The following is a 16,071-nucleotide window of genomic DNA, read 5'->3' on the forward strand; positions in this document are numbered from 1 at the left end:
TCAGGACCGTAACCCTCCCAATCCACTAAGTATTGGTGACCCCGTCCCGAGAACGCATGTCCATGATCCTACGTACCTTGTAAATAGGTGCACTCTCGACAAGGACGGGAGGGGGAGGGAAGACGAACGGGGTGCGAAGAAAGGGCTTGACACAGGAGACATGGAAGACAGGATGGACGCGACGAAGATGTCGCGGAAGAAGCAGTCGCACAGCGACAGGATTGACGACCTGGGAGACACGGAACGGACCAATGAACCGCGGAGTCAACTTACGAGAAGCTGTCGTAAGAGGAAGGTTGCGAGTGGAAAGCCACACTCTCTGGCCGCAACAATACCTTGGACTCTTAATCCTGCGTTTATTGGCGGCTCTCACAGTCTGTGCCCTGTAACGGCAAAGTGCAGACCTCACCCTCCTCCAGGTGCGCTCACAACGTTGGACAAACGCTTGAGCGGAGGGAACGCTGGACTCGGCAAGCTGGGATGAGAACAGAGGAGGCTGGTAACCCAGACTACTCTGAAACGGAGATAACCCGGTAGCAGACGAAGGAAGCGAGTTGTGAGCGTATTCTGCCCAGGGGAGCTGTTCTGCCCAAGACGCAGGGTTTCTGAAAGAAAGGCTGCGTAGTATGCGACCAATCGTCTGATTGGCCCTCTCTGCTTGACCGTTAGACTGGGGATGAAACCCGGAAGAGAGACTGACGAACGCACCAATCAAACGACAGAACTCCCTCCAAAACTGTGACGTGAATTGCGGGCCTCTGTCTGAAACGGCGTCTAACGGGAGGCCATGAATTCTGAACACATTCTCGATGATGATTTGTGCCGTCTCCTTAGCGGAAGGAAGTTTAGCGAGGGGAATGAAATGTGCCGCCTTAGAGAACCTATCGACAACCGTAAGAATCACAGTCTTCCCCGCAGACAAAGGCAGACCGGTAATGAAGTCTAGGGCGATGTGAGACCATGGTCGAGAAGGAATGGGGAGCGGTCTGAGACGACCGGCAGGAGGAGAGTTACCCGACTTAGTCTGCGCGCAGTCCGAACAAGCAGCCACGAAACGGCGCGTGTCACGCTCCTGAGTCGGCCACCAAAAGCGCTGGCGAATAGACGCAAGAGTGCCTCGAACACCGGGATGACCAGCTAACTTGGCAGAGTGAGCCCACTGAAGAACAGCCAGACGAGTGGAAACAGGAACGAAAAGGAGGTTACTAGGACAAGCGCGCGGCGACGCAGTGTGCGTGAGTGCTTGCTTAACCTGTCTTTCAATTCCCCAGACTGTCAACCCGACAACACGCCCATAAGGAAGAATCCCCTCGGGATCAGTAGAAGCCACAGAAGAACTAAACAGACGGGATAAGGCATCAGGCTTGGTGTTTTTGCTACCCGGACGGTAAGAAATCACAAACTCGAAACGAGCGAAAAACAACGCCCAACGAGCTTGACGGGCATTAAGTCGTTTGGCAGAACGGATGTACTCAAGGTTCTTATGGTCTGTCCAAACGACAAAAGGAACGGTCGCCCCCTCCAACCACTGTCGCCATTCGCCTAGGGCTAAGCGGATGGCGAGCAGTTCGCGGTTACCCACATCATAGTTGCGCTCAGATGGCGACAGGCGATGAGAAAAATAAGCGCAAGGATGAACCTTATCGTCAGACTGGAAGCGCTGGGATAGAATGGCTCCCACGCCTACCTCTGAAGCGTCAACCTCGACAATGAATTGTCTAGTGACGTCAGGAGTAACGAGGATAGGAGCGGACGTAAAACGTTCTTTTAGAAGATCAAAAGCTCCCTGGGCGGAACCGGACCACTTAAAACACGTCTTGACAGAAGTAAGAGCTGTGAGAGGGCAGCAACTTGACCGAAATTACGAATGAAACGCCGATAGAAATTAGCGAAACCTAAAAAGCGCTGCAACTCGACACGTGACCTTGGAACGGGCCAATCACTGACAGCTTGGACCTTAGCGGAATCCATCTGAATGCCTTCAGCGGAAATAACGGAACCGAGAAAAGTAACGGAGGAGACATGAAAAGAGCACTTCTCAGCCTTCACGTAGAGACAATTCTCTAAAAGGCGCTGTAGAACACGTCGAACGTGCTGAACATGAATCTCGAGTGACGGTGAAAAAATCAGGATATCGTCAAGATAGACAAAAACAAAGATGTTCAGCATGTCTCTCAGAACATCATTAACTAATGCCTGAAAAACAGCTGGCGCATTGGCGAGACCAAACGGCAGAACCCGGTACTCAAAATGCCCTAACGGAGTGTTAAACGCCGTTTTCCACTCGTCCCCCTCTCTGATGCGCACGAGATGGTAAGCGTTACGAAGGTCCAACTTAGTAAAGCACCTGGCTCCCTGCAGAATCTCGAAGGCTGATGACATAAGGGGAAGCGGATAACGATTCTTAACCGTTATGTCATTCAGCCCTCGATAATCCACGCAGGGGCGCAGAGTACCGTCCTTCTTCTTAACAAAAAGAACCCCGCCCGGCCGGAGAGGAAGAAGGCACTATGGTACCGGCGTCAAGAGACACAGATAAATAATCCTCGAGAGCCTTACGTTCGGGAGCCGACAGAGAGTATAGTCTACCCCGAGGAGGAGTGGTCCCCGGAAGGAGATCAATACTACAATCATACGACCGGTGAGGAGGAAGGGAGTTGGCTCGGGACCGACTGAAGACCGTGCGCAGATCATGATATTCCTCCGGCACTCCTGTCAAATCGCCAGGTTCCTCCTGAGAAGTGGGGACAGAAGAAATGGGAGGGATGGCAGACATTAAACACTTCACATGACAAGAAACGTTCCAGGATAGGATAGAATTACTAGACCAATTAATAGAAGGATTATGACATACTAGCCAGGGATGACCCAAAACAACAGGTGTAAAAGGTGAACGAAAAATCAAAAAAGAAATAGTCTCACTGTGGTTACCAGATACTGTGAGAGTTAAAGGTAGTGTCTCAAATCTGATACTGGGAAGATGACTACCATCTAAGGCAAACATGGGCGTAGGCTTGTCTAACTGTCTGAAAGGAATGTCATGTTTCCGAGCCCATGCTTCGTCCATGAAACAACCCTCAGCCCCAGAGTCAATCAAGGCACTGCATGTAGCACCCGAACCGGTCCAGCGTAGATGGACCGACATAGTAGTACAGGATCTAGATGAAGAGACCTGAGTAGTAGCGCTCACCAGTAGCCCTCCGCTTACTGATGAGCTCTGGCCTTTACTGGACATGAATTGACAAAATGTCCATCAAATCCGCAATAGAGGCACAGGCGGTTGGTGATCCTCCGTTCCCTCTCCTTGGTCGAGATGCGAATACCTCCCAGCTGCATGGGCTCAGTCTCTGAGCCAGAGGAGGGAGATGGTTGCGATGCGGAGCAGGGAAACACCGTTGACGCGAGCTCTCTTCCACGAGCTTGGTGACGAAGATCTACCCGTCGTTCTATGCGGATGGCGAGAGCAATCAAAGAGTCCACACTGGAAGGAACCTCCCGAGAGAGAATCTCATCTTTGACCACTGCGTGGAGTCCCTCCAGAAAACGAGCGAGCAGCACCGGCTCGTTCCAGTCACTAGAGGCAGCAAGAGTGCGAAACTCTATAGAGTAATCCGTTATGGATCGATCACCTTGGCATAGGGAAGCCAGGGCCCTAGAAGCCTCCCTACCAAAAACTGAACGGTCAAAAACCCGAATCATCTCCTCTTTAAAGTTCTGGTAATTGTTAGAACAATCAGCCCTTGCCTCCCAGATAGCTGTGCCCCACTCTCGAGCCCGGCCAGTAAGGAGTGAAATGACGTAAGCAACCCGAGCTCTCTCGCTAGAGTATGTGTTGGGTTGGAGAGAGAACACAATATCACACTGGGTGAGAAAGGAGCGGCACTCCGTGGGCTGCCCGGAGTAGCAAGGTGGGTTATTAACCCTAGGTTCCGGAGGCTCGGCAGGCCAGGAAGTAACAGGTGGCACGAGACGAAGACTCTGGAACTGTCCAGAGAGGTCGGAAACCTGAGCGGCCAGGTTCTCCACGGCATGGCGAGCAGCAGACAATTCCTGCTCGTGTCTGCCGAGCATGGCTCCTTGGATCTCGACGGCAGTGTTACGAGCATCTGTAGTCGCTGGGTCCATTCCTTGGTCGGATCCTTCTGTTATGCAGGTGAATGAGGACCCAAAAGCGACTTGGCGAAAACAGAGTTTTTAATCCAGTAAAGTAACTTTACAATCAAAAGGCATAATTCTACTCGTAATGACGAGAACAGACTGGAGACTTGATCAAGAACTGCAGGTTGCCTCGGGAAGGCACTTGAACGTAGCAGACTCAGACACCTGCTCACCACGCAGCATCTGAGGGAAACACGACACGACAGGGCGATACATAGACACAGCACGGTGAACAATAGACAAGGATCCGACAGGGCAGGAACGGAAAACAAGGAGAGAAATAGGGACTCTAATCAGGGAAAAGGATCGGGAACAGGTGTGGGAAGACTAAATGATTGATTAGGGGAATAGGAACAGCTGGGAGCAGGAACGGAACGATAGAGAGAAGAGAGAGAGGAAGGGAGAGAGAAAAAGGGGAACAAACCTAAAAAGACCAGCAGGGGGAAAATGAACAGAGGGAAAAGCAAAATGACAAGACAATCTAAGACAAAACATGACAGGCTCATGGTAATGGCTGGAGCGGAATAGGTGGAATGTTATCAAATACATCACACACATTGTTTTTATGTGTTTGATGCCATTCCATTCGCGCCGTTCCGGCCATTATTATGTGCCGTCCTCCCCTCAGCAGCCTCCTGTACTGGGCGTGCATATTTCTCTCCCTGTGCGGCACTGGCAATTTGAATGCTCCTTGAGAGGAATATTATTTTCTAGCATAGAATGCGACAGGATGAACAATTGGTCTGATTTTTCTGTTGCTTAGCCTACTCGTGTTGTTGGCTGTGGGAAATTGAATGTGAACAACAATCTTTCATTAGATAAATCAAATAGGCTAACGAAAGGTAACGGGTCTCAGCTCCACCCGGCTCTCATTTGGGTTAGAGACAAGCGGTTTGGGCAAGAGACAAGCGGTTTGGGCTAGAGACAAGCGGTTTGGGCTAGAGACAAGCGATTTGGGCTTGAGACAAGCGGTTTGGGCTAGAGACAAGCGGTTTGGGCAGTTTGGGCTAGAGACAAGCGGTTTGGGCGGTTTGGGCTAGAGACAAGCGATTTGGGCTAGAGACAAGCAGTTTGGGCTAGAGACAAGCGGTTTGGGCTAGAGACAAGCGGTTTGGGCTAGAGACAAACGGTTTGGGCTAGAGACAAGCGGTTTTATGAAATGTGAAGTGTAACCATAATGGTCAGGGAGATGTGCTCTATAATAGGCCCTACTCACAGGCTGTGGTAGGCTACAGCGAAGCCTAATCAGACTTGCCCGTGCTCGTGGTTCTCACAGGCTGTGGTAGGCTACAGCGAAGCCTAATCAGACTTGCCCGTGCTCGTGGTTCTCACAGGTGAGGTCAGGTGCAAAGGAAAGTGAACACTTCAGTGAAGAGAGGCATTTACAAAGTGCTATGTGGAAGGGGAATTTGATATTTCAAAGTGGCCTCCTATTGGTCAGATTTTTGCTACTCATTTACCAATCACATCATCTTTCGTTTCGTATTCCCATTGTGATTTGTCCCTGAACCCATAGGAGACCATTTTGAAATAAAGAAAAGCCTCCTTAAATTTTCACGTTGGTAACACCTGAAGGCAGAAACATGTTTTTTTTGTTAGTTTTTTTTAATCAATTAAGAAGCACTTTGATCAACTTCCACTGTCCTCCAAGATTTGCTGAAATTTCTCTTCACTCTCACAGGTGAGGTGAAATTATACAATGTATCGACTTAGCTTGCAATGTTCCCCATTCAAATATATAATTAACAGCCAAAGCGCACTGGACTAGTCCATTCAGAGATGCTAACTACATTTAGCATCTATTCATGAAGGTATCTTCTGGCGCTTTGGTCTGAATGTTAACACGCATCATTTGCGGTATGGTTTTCGATACCATAGAAGCGTATATTTCATATCGAGAAATGCGTGCTCCAAACACCTATGTGTAAGCCTAACTGGGGAGGAAGTGTCGCAGAAGTGTAGTTCGTCGGCTGGAAGGATCTGTGCAAACCTGCTAAGTGCATCTTTTTTATTAGAAAGATTCTTTCTCGCTGATATGAAATATAAGTTCCATATGTTTCGGAAACCGTATCGCAAGCAATGATTATTGACGTTTCTAAACGTTAAAACAGAGCGTCGGGATTGTAGTTCACATGGTCCCACCGGTACGCGGTGCTTAAAGCTGAGAACCCTTGGGATAAAGCAGAATGTATTGTTTAATACATTGGTGTTAAAGCCATGGGTTCTCCAGAGAAAGCACTGGACATGAATCAATTATACATCTTTGTTTGCTCTCAACATTGTCTTTGCCATAATGTATTATCTGGGTGACTATTTCTCTAGGCGAACTGATGCTAAATCCAAATGTCAGGTCGGAGAGCATGCATCACAATTTTGAGCCCTGACCTTGACTATGGAACATATTGGTGAAAATTATTTTAAAAATCCATACCACATTATTAGACACAGTTGCAAATAACATCAATGAAATGACTGTGAAGCCCTGGCAATTCCTTTCAGGTGCAAACCTGGGAAACAGACGAATGGAATACACTTCATTTCACTGGGATGTTCCATGGGGGCTAGTAGTCATTCCTCGTTCTCACCTGTTTAACTCTGCTTCTGAGTCTCCTGTATTCATAGGCTATAAAGGCAATCCCTAGGCACACTGAAAATACATTTACACTAAAGATACCATCATAAAGACAACATAAGAAGGAAAAACCACTCCACTTGTGTTTGGTTAACTAAAGCCATCTCTACCACCTAAGCTATCTGGTTTCAATGGTCTGGCTTTCATATTTCTCCACACAGCAAATCAACTCAGCCGCCAGATTCACACTGTGCTGCAAAGCTTTGCATAAGCTTTTGTAAAATGTATTTTAGCAACCAGTTAGTCCAATAGTAAAAAAAGTTATGATACATGTTAAAAAAAGCCATTTGAATGCAGTATGCTACAGTACTGTAATTTGCACTCCATTACAGTGTTTTCACATTAGGTACTACACTTGCACTATCCATTCAAATTGACTGAACATAACATTTCCATCATTTCTATCCCATGTGTGATCAAAGGTGTGATCATTGAAGAAACCTTTCACAACACAATCAAATGGAAGACATGAAAGAAACAATGTTTAGCAGGCAGTAGGTTGCATAAAGCCTGTCTTGAGCATTTGTCTATAATGTAGGTTGTCATCGAAATCTCATTGTTCATGTACCTGGAGAAAACCCTTTTGACATGTTGAATCCAAGCCCACTGGCCACGCCCACTGGCCACGCCCACTGGCCACGCCATGTCGTTTCAGCATGGACATTTTGATAATATTTGGTTGAGACGTTGATCAATGAGATGTCAACCTTTATTCACCTTCTCAAAAAGGACAGCCAGAAGTTTGTGCTTTCAACCATCTAAAAGCACAACCAAATTCCAGTGGAAAAACAATGTATGATTTTTGGTTTAGTTGTCATCTAAATGTGTTATCACTGAGTTTTCAACCGTTTAAAAGCACAACAAAGTTCAAATGGGAATACATTGTCAGATATAATTTTTTTTGCACCACTGAGATGCAGTACCTTAGACCGCTGCACCACTGAGATGCAGTACCTTAGACCGCTGCACCACTGAGATGCAGTACCTTAGACCGCTGCACCACTGAGATGCAGTACCTTAGACCGCTGCACCACTGAGATGCAGTACCTTAGACCGCTGCACCACTGAGATGCAGTACCTTAGACCGCTGCACCACTGAGATGCAGTACCTTAGACCGCTGCACCACTGAGATGCAGTAACTTAGACCGCTGCACCACTGAGATGCAGTACCTTAGGCCGCTGCTTTAATTCCAGTTTGTCTCCATCTCAACCAAAAACCCAAGTTAAGAAATAGGAATAAATCAAATCAAACTTGATCTAAAGCTGGGGGTTTCTAAACCTTTCCTTCAGGCCCCCTACCAGCATTGGAGAACATCCCGTGCCAACTTTCTATAACTTGTTTAAAAAATAGCAATATTTGGGAGATGATTTCCTTTTCAAATAACTGAAAGTGAGATGTTGTAAACTGAATAAAGGGAAAGGGCCATTCTTGAACATAAGGTGAGACATTCTTAGTAATTTACTAGAGAACCAATGTGGATTTAAGTATAACTATCATGACACAAGGCAAGACTCAGATACAGGCACAGGAGGCAGATGGTTGGAGTCTTACAATGTTTATAAATCCAAAAGGAGTAGGCAAGAGAAATGTCATGGACAGGTAAAAGGTCAAAACCAGATCAGAGTCCAGGAGGTACAGAGTGGCAGAAAGGCTCGTGGTCACGGCAGGCAGAATGGGCAAAGAGAGAAAAAGTATTTAGTCAGCCACCAATTGTGCAAATTCTCTCACTTAAAAAGATGAGAGAGGCCTGTAATTTTCATCATATGTACACTTCAACTATGACAGACAAATTGAGGGGAAAAAATCCAGAAATCACATTGTAGGATTTTAAATTCATTTATTTGCAAATAATGGTGGAAAATAAGTATTTGGTCAATAACAAAAGTTTATCTCAATACTTTATTGGCAATGACAGAGGTCAAATGTTTTCTGTAAGTCTTCACAAGGTTTTTACACACTGTTGCTGGTATTTTGGCCCATTCCTCCATGCAGATCTCCTCTAGAGCAGTGATGTTTTGGTGCTGTTGCTGGGCAACACAGACTTTCAACTCCCTCCAAAGATTTTCTATGGGGTTGAGATCTGGAGACTGGCTAGGCCACTCCAGGACCTTGAAATGCTTCTTACGAAGCCACTCCTTCATTGCCCGGGCAGTGTGTTTGGGATCATTGTCATGCTGAAAGACCCAGCCACGGATTCATCTTCAATGCCCTTGCTGATGGAAGGAGGTTTTCACTTAAAATTTCACGATAAATGGTCCCATTCATTCTTTCCATTACACGGATCAGTCGTCCTGGACCCTTTGCAGAAAAACAGCCCCAAAGCATGATGTTTCCACCCCCATGCTTCGCAGTAGGTATGGTGTTCTTTGGATGCAACTCAGCATTCTTTGTCCTCCAAACACGACGAGTTGAGTTTTTACCAAAAAGTTTTATTTTGGTTACATCTGACCATATGACATTCTCCCAATCTTCTTCTGGATCATCCAAATGCTCTCTAGCAAACTTCAGATGGGACTGGACATGTACTGGCTTAAGCAGGGGGACACGTCTGGCACTGCAGGATTTGAGTCCCTGGCGGCGTAGTGTGTTACTGATGGTAGGCTACTTTGGTCCCAGCTCTCTGCAGGTCATTCACTAAGTCCCCCCGTGTGGTTCTGGGATTTTTGCTCACCGTTCTTCTGATCATTTTGACCCCACGGGGTGATATCTTGCGTGGAGCCCCAGATCGAGGGAGATTACCAGTGGTCTTGTATGTCTTCCATTTCCTAATAATTGCTCCCTTGCTTCTTCAAACCAAGCTGCTTACCTATTGCAGATTCAGTCTTCCCAGCCTGGTGAAGGTCCACAATTTTGTTTCTGGTGTCCTTTGACAGCTCTTTAGTCTTGGCCATAGTGGAGTTTGGAGTGTGACTGTTTGAGGTTGTGGACAGGTGTCTTTTATACTGATAACAAGTTCAAACAGGTGCCATTAATACAGGTAACGAGTGGAGGACAGAGGAGCCTCTTAAAGAAGAAGTTACAGGTCTGTGAGAGCCAGATAATCTTGCTTGTTTGTAGGTGACCAAATAATTATTTTCCACCATAATTTGCAAATAAATTCATTAAAAATCCTACAATGTGATTTTCTGGAGTTGAAGTGAGTTGAAGTGTACCTATGATGTACCTATGTACCTATGATGAAAATTACAGGCCTCTCTCATTTTTTAAAAGTTGGAGAACTTGCACAATTGGTGGCTGACTAAATACTTTTTTGCCCCACTGTATATGGGTTACGAACTTTTGTGAATGACCACAGTCTGAAAGATATGGCAGATAAACTGGATGGACATCAGAAATAGATGGGAGAGGTTGAGGTTAGAGGAAGGACAGGAGAAATAGATGGGAGAGGTTGAGGTTAGAGGAAGGACAGGAGAAATAGATGGGAGAGGTTGAGGTTAGAGGAAGGACAGGAGAAATAGATGGGAGAGGTTGAGGTTAGAGGAAGGACAGGAGAAATAGATGGGAGAGGTTGAGGTTAGAGGAAGGACAGGAGAAATAGATGGGAGAGGTTGAGGTTAGAGGAAGGACAGGAGAAATAGATGGGAGAGGTTGAGGTTAGAGGAAGGACAGGAGAAATAGATGGGAGAGGTTGAGGTTAGAGGAAGGACAGGAGAAATAGATGGGAGAGGTTGAGGTTAGAGGAAGGACAGGAGAAATAGATGGGAGAGGTTGAGGTTAGAGGAAGGACAGGAGAAATAGATGGGAGAGGTTGAGGTTAGAGGATGGACAGGAGAAAAAACTAACAAAATAGAACTATTGTACAATAAACTGTGTCCATAAAATGTATATAGTATGTATAAGCTGGAGGTAGAGGCCTAAGCGTTGTTGTTCACTAGCTTACTCCAATTAGGGGAGAGGTGGTAGGGTTAGAAACTAATCATGGAAAATATATATTTTTTAAAGATATGCATGTATGTGTATGTATGTATGTATGTATGTATGTATGTATGTATGTATGTATATGTGTGTATATATGTTTATGAATGAAAATATATACACTACCGTTCAAAAGTTTGGGGTTTAAAGTTTGTCCATTAAAATAACATCAAATTGATCAGAAATACAGTGTAGACATGGTTAATGTTGTAAATTACTACTGTAGTTGGAAACGGGTAGGCTAGTTGAGAACAAGTTCTCATTTACAATTGCGACCTGGCCAAGATAAAGCAAAGCAGTGCGACAAAAACAACAGAGTTACACATAAACAAATGTACAGTCAATAACACAATAAAATATGTTTAAAAATCTATGTACAGTGTGTGCAAATGTAGAAGAGTAGGGAGGTAGGCAATAAATAGGCCATTGAGGTGAAATAATTACAATTTAGCATTAATACTGGAGTGATAGATGTGCAGATGATGTTGTGCAAGTAGAGATACTGGGGTGCAAAAAAGCAAGAGGGTAAGTAATAATATGAGGTAGTTCGGTTGAGATGTGTCTGTTACTTGAACTCTGTGAAGCATTTATTTGGGCTGCAATTTCTGAGGCTGGTAACTCTAATGAACTTGTCCTCTGCAGCAGAGGTAACTCTGGATCTTCCATTCTTGTGGCGGTCCTCATGAGAGCCAGTTTCATCAACTTTCAAAGTTCTTAAATTGTTCAAGCATTGACTGACTTTCATGTCTTAAAGTAATGATGGACTGTTTCTCTTTGCTTATTTGAGCTGTTTTTGCCATAATCTGGACTTGGTCTTTTACCAAATCGGGCCTATCTTCTGTATACCTTGACACAACACAACTGATTGGCTGAAACACATTAAGAAGGAAAGAAATTCCCCAAATTAACTTTTAACAAGGCACACCTGTTAATTGAAATGCATTCCAGGTGACTACCTCATTAAGCTGGTTGAGAGAATGCCAAGAATGTGCAAAGCTGTCATCAAGGCAAAGGGTGGCTACTTTGAAGAATCTCAAATATAAAATAGATTTGGATTTGTTTAACACTCTTTTGGTGACTAAATGATTCCATATGTGTTATTTCGTAGTTTTTATGTGTTCACTATTATTCCACAATGTGGAAAATAGTACAAATTAAGAATATGTGTGTCAAAACTTTTGACTTGTACCGTACATGTTCATTATGTAGTTCTCAAAATCGGTTGTAGACAAATCCGTTTTCATGTTAAATCTATAGGTTTACCAAATGTTTAAATTATCATCAATTAAGAGCAGTCGGATTAAGTAATAGTAAAATGTCTAATCAGAAAGAAGAGAATCATATCAAAAGTAATGTGAGCATTGCATTGTGAAAGGTAATGACGCTATACTCTATAAACGTATTGCATTGTGAAAGGTAATGACGCTATACTCTATGAACATGTATTGCATTGTGAAAGGTAATGACGCTATACTCTATGAACGTATTGCATTGTGAAAGGTAATGACGCTATACTCTATGAACATGTATTGCATTGTGAAAGGTAATGACGCTATACTCTATGAACATGTATTGCATTGTGAAAGGTAATGACGCTATACTCTATGAACATGTATTGCATTGTGAAAGGTAATGACGCTATACTCTATGAACGTATTGCATTGTGAAAGGTAATGACGCTATACTCTATGAACATGTATTGCATTGTGAAAGGTAATGATGCTATACTCTATGAACATGTATTGCATTGTGAAAGGTAATGACGCTATACTCTATAAACGTATTGCATTGTGAAAGGTAATGACGCTATACTCTATGAACATGTATTGCATTGTGAAAGGTAATGACGCTATACTCTATGAACATGTATTGCATTGTGAAAGGTAATGACGCTATACTCTATAAACGTATTGCATTGTGAAAGGTAATGACGCTATACTCTATGAACATGTATTGCATTGTGAAAGGTAATGACGCTATACTCTATAAACGTATTGCATTGTGAAAGGTAATGACGCTATACTCTATAAACGTATTGCATTGTGAAAGGTAATGACGCTATACTCTATGAACATGTATTGCATTGTGAAAGGTAATGACGCTATACTCTATGAACATGTATTGCATTGTGAAAGGTAATGACGCTATACTCTATGAACATGTATTGCATTGTGAAAGGTAATGACGCTATACTCTATAAACGTATTGCATTGTGAAAGGTAATGACGCTATACTCTATAAACGTATTGCATTGTGAAAGGTAATGACGCTATACTCTATGAACATGTATTGCATTGTGAAAGGTAATGACGCTATACTCTATAAACGTATTGCATTGTGAAAGGTAATGACGCTATACTCTATGAACATGTATTGCATTGTGAAAGGTAATGACGCTATACTCTATAAACGTATTGCATTGTGAAAGGTAATGACGCTATACTCTATGAACATGTATTGCATTGTGAAAGGTAATGACGCTATACTCTATAAACGTATTGCATTGTGAAAGGTAATGACGCTATACTCTATGAACATGTATTGCATTGTGAAAGGTAATGACGCTATACTCTATGAACATGTATTGCATTGTGAAAGGTAATGACGCTATACTCTATGAACATGTATTGCATTGTGAAAGGTAATGACGCTATACTCTATGAACATGTATTGCAATGTGAAACATGTATTTCTAGCTAAAACCCTGATTAAGTTTGGTGGAGAAAGTGACTGTATGATTTTGTGTGTTGTACTTTTTGTCAATTGAAAATGTGCTTAGAGTTTTGAAACAACTTTTGATTTTCTGTTTTTGAGTTTTGTACTAGCAGTTCTACCACATAGAATTGCACCAAAGCGATAAAAAAGTAACACCACCTCTGTCTCTTTTTCTATTGCAATACATGTTCATTTTATTTTCTGTTCTCTGTGTACTCCATCACTCCCTTTCTCTCACTCCATGGCACCATCTCTCTATTTCTGTATCTCACTCCCTATAGCTCTCTCTCTCCCCCTCACTATTTATCCCTTTCCCTATCACGTTTTCCCGTTTCTACCCCGTCTTTCACACTCTGACATGGGATGTTGTGTCCCCCCCTAAACAAAGGTGGCCCAGGGCCGCTTACAGGGATATGAGAGAGGGGGAGAGAGAGAGGGAACAAAGGGGCATCACACCCCACTCCAGCGACCACAAGAAATGCCACCAACAGCCTGGCCCCAAGGCAACAGGCAGTCTCAATGCCTCTCATGTTAGAGCAAGGTCTTAAAGGCCCTTTATCGAGGGCAAAAGACTTTCCATAACGAACTTGAAAACTGTGTAAATCATGCAACTTCAAATACATTATTTAGTTTCAGTTTGTTCTAAACTCATGCATTCTGCTTCTGAAACAATAGATAGTCACTTCCTCTTTTGTTTCCCTTTAAGACATTATTAATTGCATTTTAAATCATGACTTCTTAGACTTCTTAGAGCTACAATGACATCATATGACAAAGTGCACCCCATAGAATTCAAAACAATCCACCAAGGCTGCAGTCTAGTTCTTCTCCAGAAAAGTTTTTTGTACCATCACACAAATTGACCCATCCTTTCTTTGTCATAGCGATCCCCATGGATTATAGATTCTCTGTCAAAACGCTGGCACTGCCTTCTCAGTGTGTCTTCAAAGCCTGTTGAGTGCCAGCAACGTGTCTTTCTAAGTTAATGATAATTACCCAAACTAAACTTAAGTAATCACAAAGATTTAACAACAATAGAGAACATTTAGTCATTTAGCCTAAAGGCTCATTGTGTAATCTGAACTAAGTGGGACAATGCCCACCATAAAGTATTCTGAACAGAACAGAGCTATGTCCACGTTGGGACTGTTTTCTTGCCCTGGCTTTCCTACCTTGTTAAAGTGGGGATCGTCTGTGCTCAGCAGCTGGGGATTGGGTGGAGCACAGGGGCTTTGGAACAGGTCCAGGGTGCAGGGGAGAGAGGGGGGTTGGGGGTGCGGAAGGCAGGGGGAATGCAGGATGGGGTCCCACTGTGCCCCAAAAATTACCCTAAAAGTTCCCCAAAATCATGCCTAGAGCAGAGCACTCAAACCGACTGAGAGTACCCCAAAACGGTCCCTTTTTTCCCCTGACCCAAAGTGCCCCAGTGGTGCCCAAAACCTGCCCCAATGTGGCCCTTTGTGTGCCACATGCCCCCTGACAGGACATCAACACAGCCAGGTTCTCTGCTGAGGTTCTCTGTCCCAAAATATTACTGTTTCCCAATGTCCCAGTTCGCCTTATTTGTCTGCTATCAGGCATCTTTTCACAGAAATGGTTTTAGTCCCATACGTCTTGAACACACAACTAAGTAGACACAATATGTTATGTCTCCAGCAGGGAATAGTTCTCCGGCAGGGAATAGTTCATAGTTCTCCAGCAGGGAATAGTTCTCCAGCAGGGAATAGTTCTCCAGCAGGGAATAGTTCTCCAGCAGGGAATATGAGAAAAAATGGGGTCATACAGTTGCTTTGAACAATCCATCTCTTTTCAACAGGAGATGAGCGGAAGTGATAAACTATTTTGATAATCTGATAGTTTGGTTTCAGTAGGCCTACAATACAGATCATTCCTTGTATGTTTTCATCCTTCTATTTTACTTCATAGGGGTTCAACTTCAAGTCTTCAACATGAATGAGAGCTCTTAGGACTCAATTTACTAACACAGTCACAAGGAATGAATGAGAATCCTCACTTACCCTGCATAGCGGTTGTTGTAGAGGTACGCGTCAATGGGACATAGCACGTTACTGAGGATAACCACACAGCCCCAAAAGACTGAGCCGTGAACTGCGCATCTAAAGTCCACTGCCATCCTGAGCGATTATTAATAACGACAGAGGACAGCCCCACTTCTCGCCCTCGAAGATGATTTCTCTGCAGGCTTCGATCAACTTCGTTCAGTATAAGAATAGAAACTGAGGGTTAAAAATAAGGATGGGCCGCTCGTCATCAGGTTTGCTGATGGAGTCTCATGGGTCGTTGGTGCGTTCTGCGCGCTGTCAATTGCACAGAAGTGCCGCGGAGGTGCGAAAGTCGGTTAATTAACTGGCAACGGGGAGCAATTTATCCACCTCTTTGAAGCCCTGGTGGGAATTATAAATCCCGTTCTTTTTTAAATGTGCAGGATCTGTGTCACGTGACCTGGTGTGTGTCAGAGATGTTGGTAACAGGATCCCTGTCCCGTTTGGATATGGGGAGACGATGGGCTCGCACCGGATTACCGCGAATTAATACCGAAGCGAGGTATTTAAATCGATAGCATAGTTTACTTACACCGTGAACAGGACCATATGCCTCTTGGATAATAGAGTGGCTGGCATAGAATAA

General features: G+C 44.1%; 1 protein-coding gene across 1 annotated transcript in view; it reads right to left on the reverse strand.

The window, feature by feature from the left end:
• LOC124039139 (carboxypeptidase A6-like) overlaps window positions 1-15,869 on the reverse strand; it is a 51,453-nt gene extending 35,584 nt beyond the window's left edge. Inside the window, exon 1 of the mRNA XM_046355024.1 lies at window positions 15,441-15,869. Within this exon, the coding sequence (XP_046210980.1) occupies window positions 15,441-15,556 (116 nt within the window). The 5' untranslated portion in view covers window positions 15,557-15,869. The remainder of the gene's footprint in view (window positions 1-15,440) is intronic.
• Between the last annotated feature and the right edge of the window lie 202 nt (window positions 15,870-16,071).

This window comes from Oncorhynchus gorbuscha, linkage group LG07, assembly GCF_021184085.1.
Source record: "Oncorhynchus gorbuscha isolate QuinsamMale2020 ecotype Even-year linkage group LG07, OgorEven_v1.0, whole genome shotgun sequence".
NCBI lineage: Eukaryota > Metazoa > Chordata > Actinopteri > Salmoniformes > Salmonidae > Oncorhynchus > Oncorhynchus gorbuscha.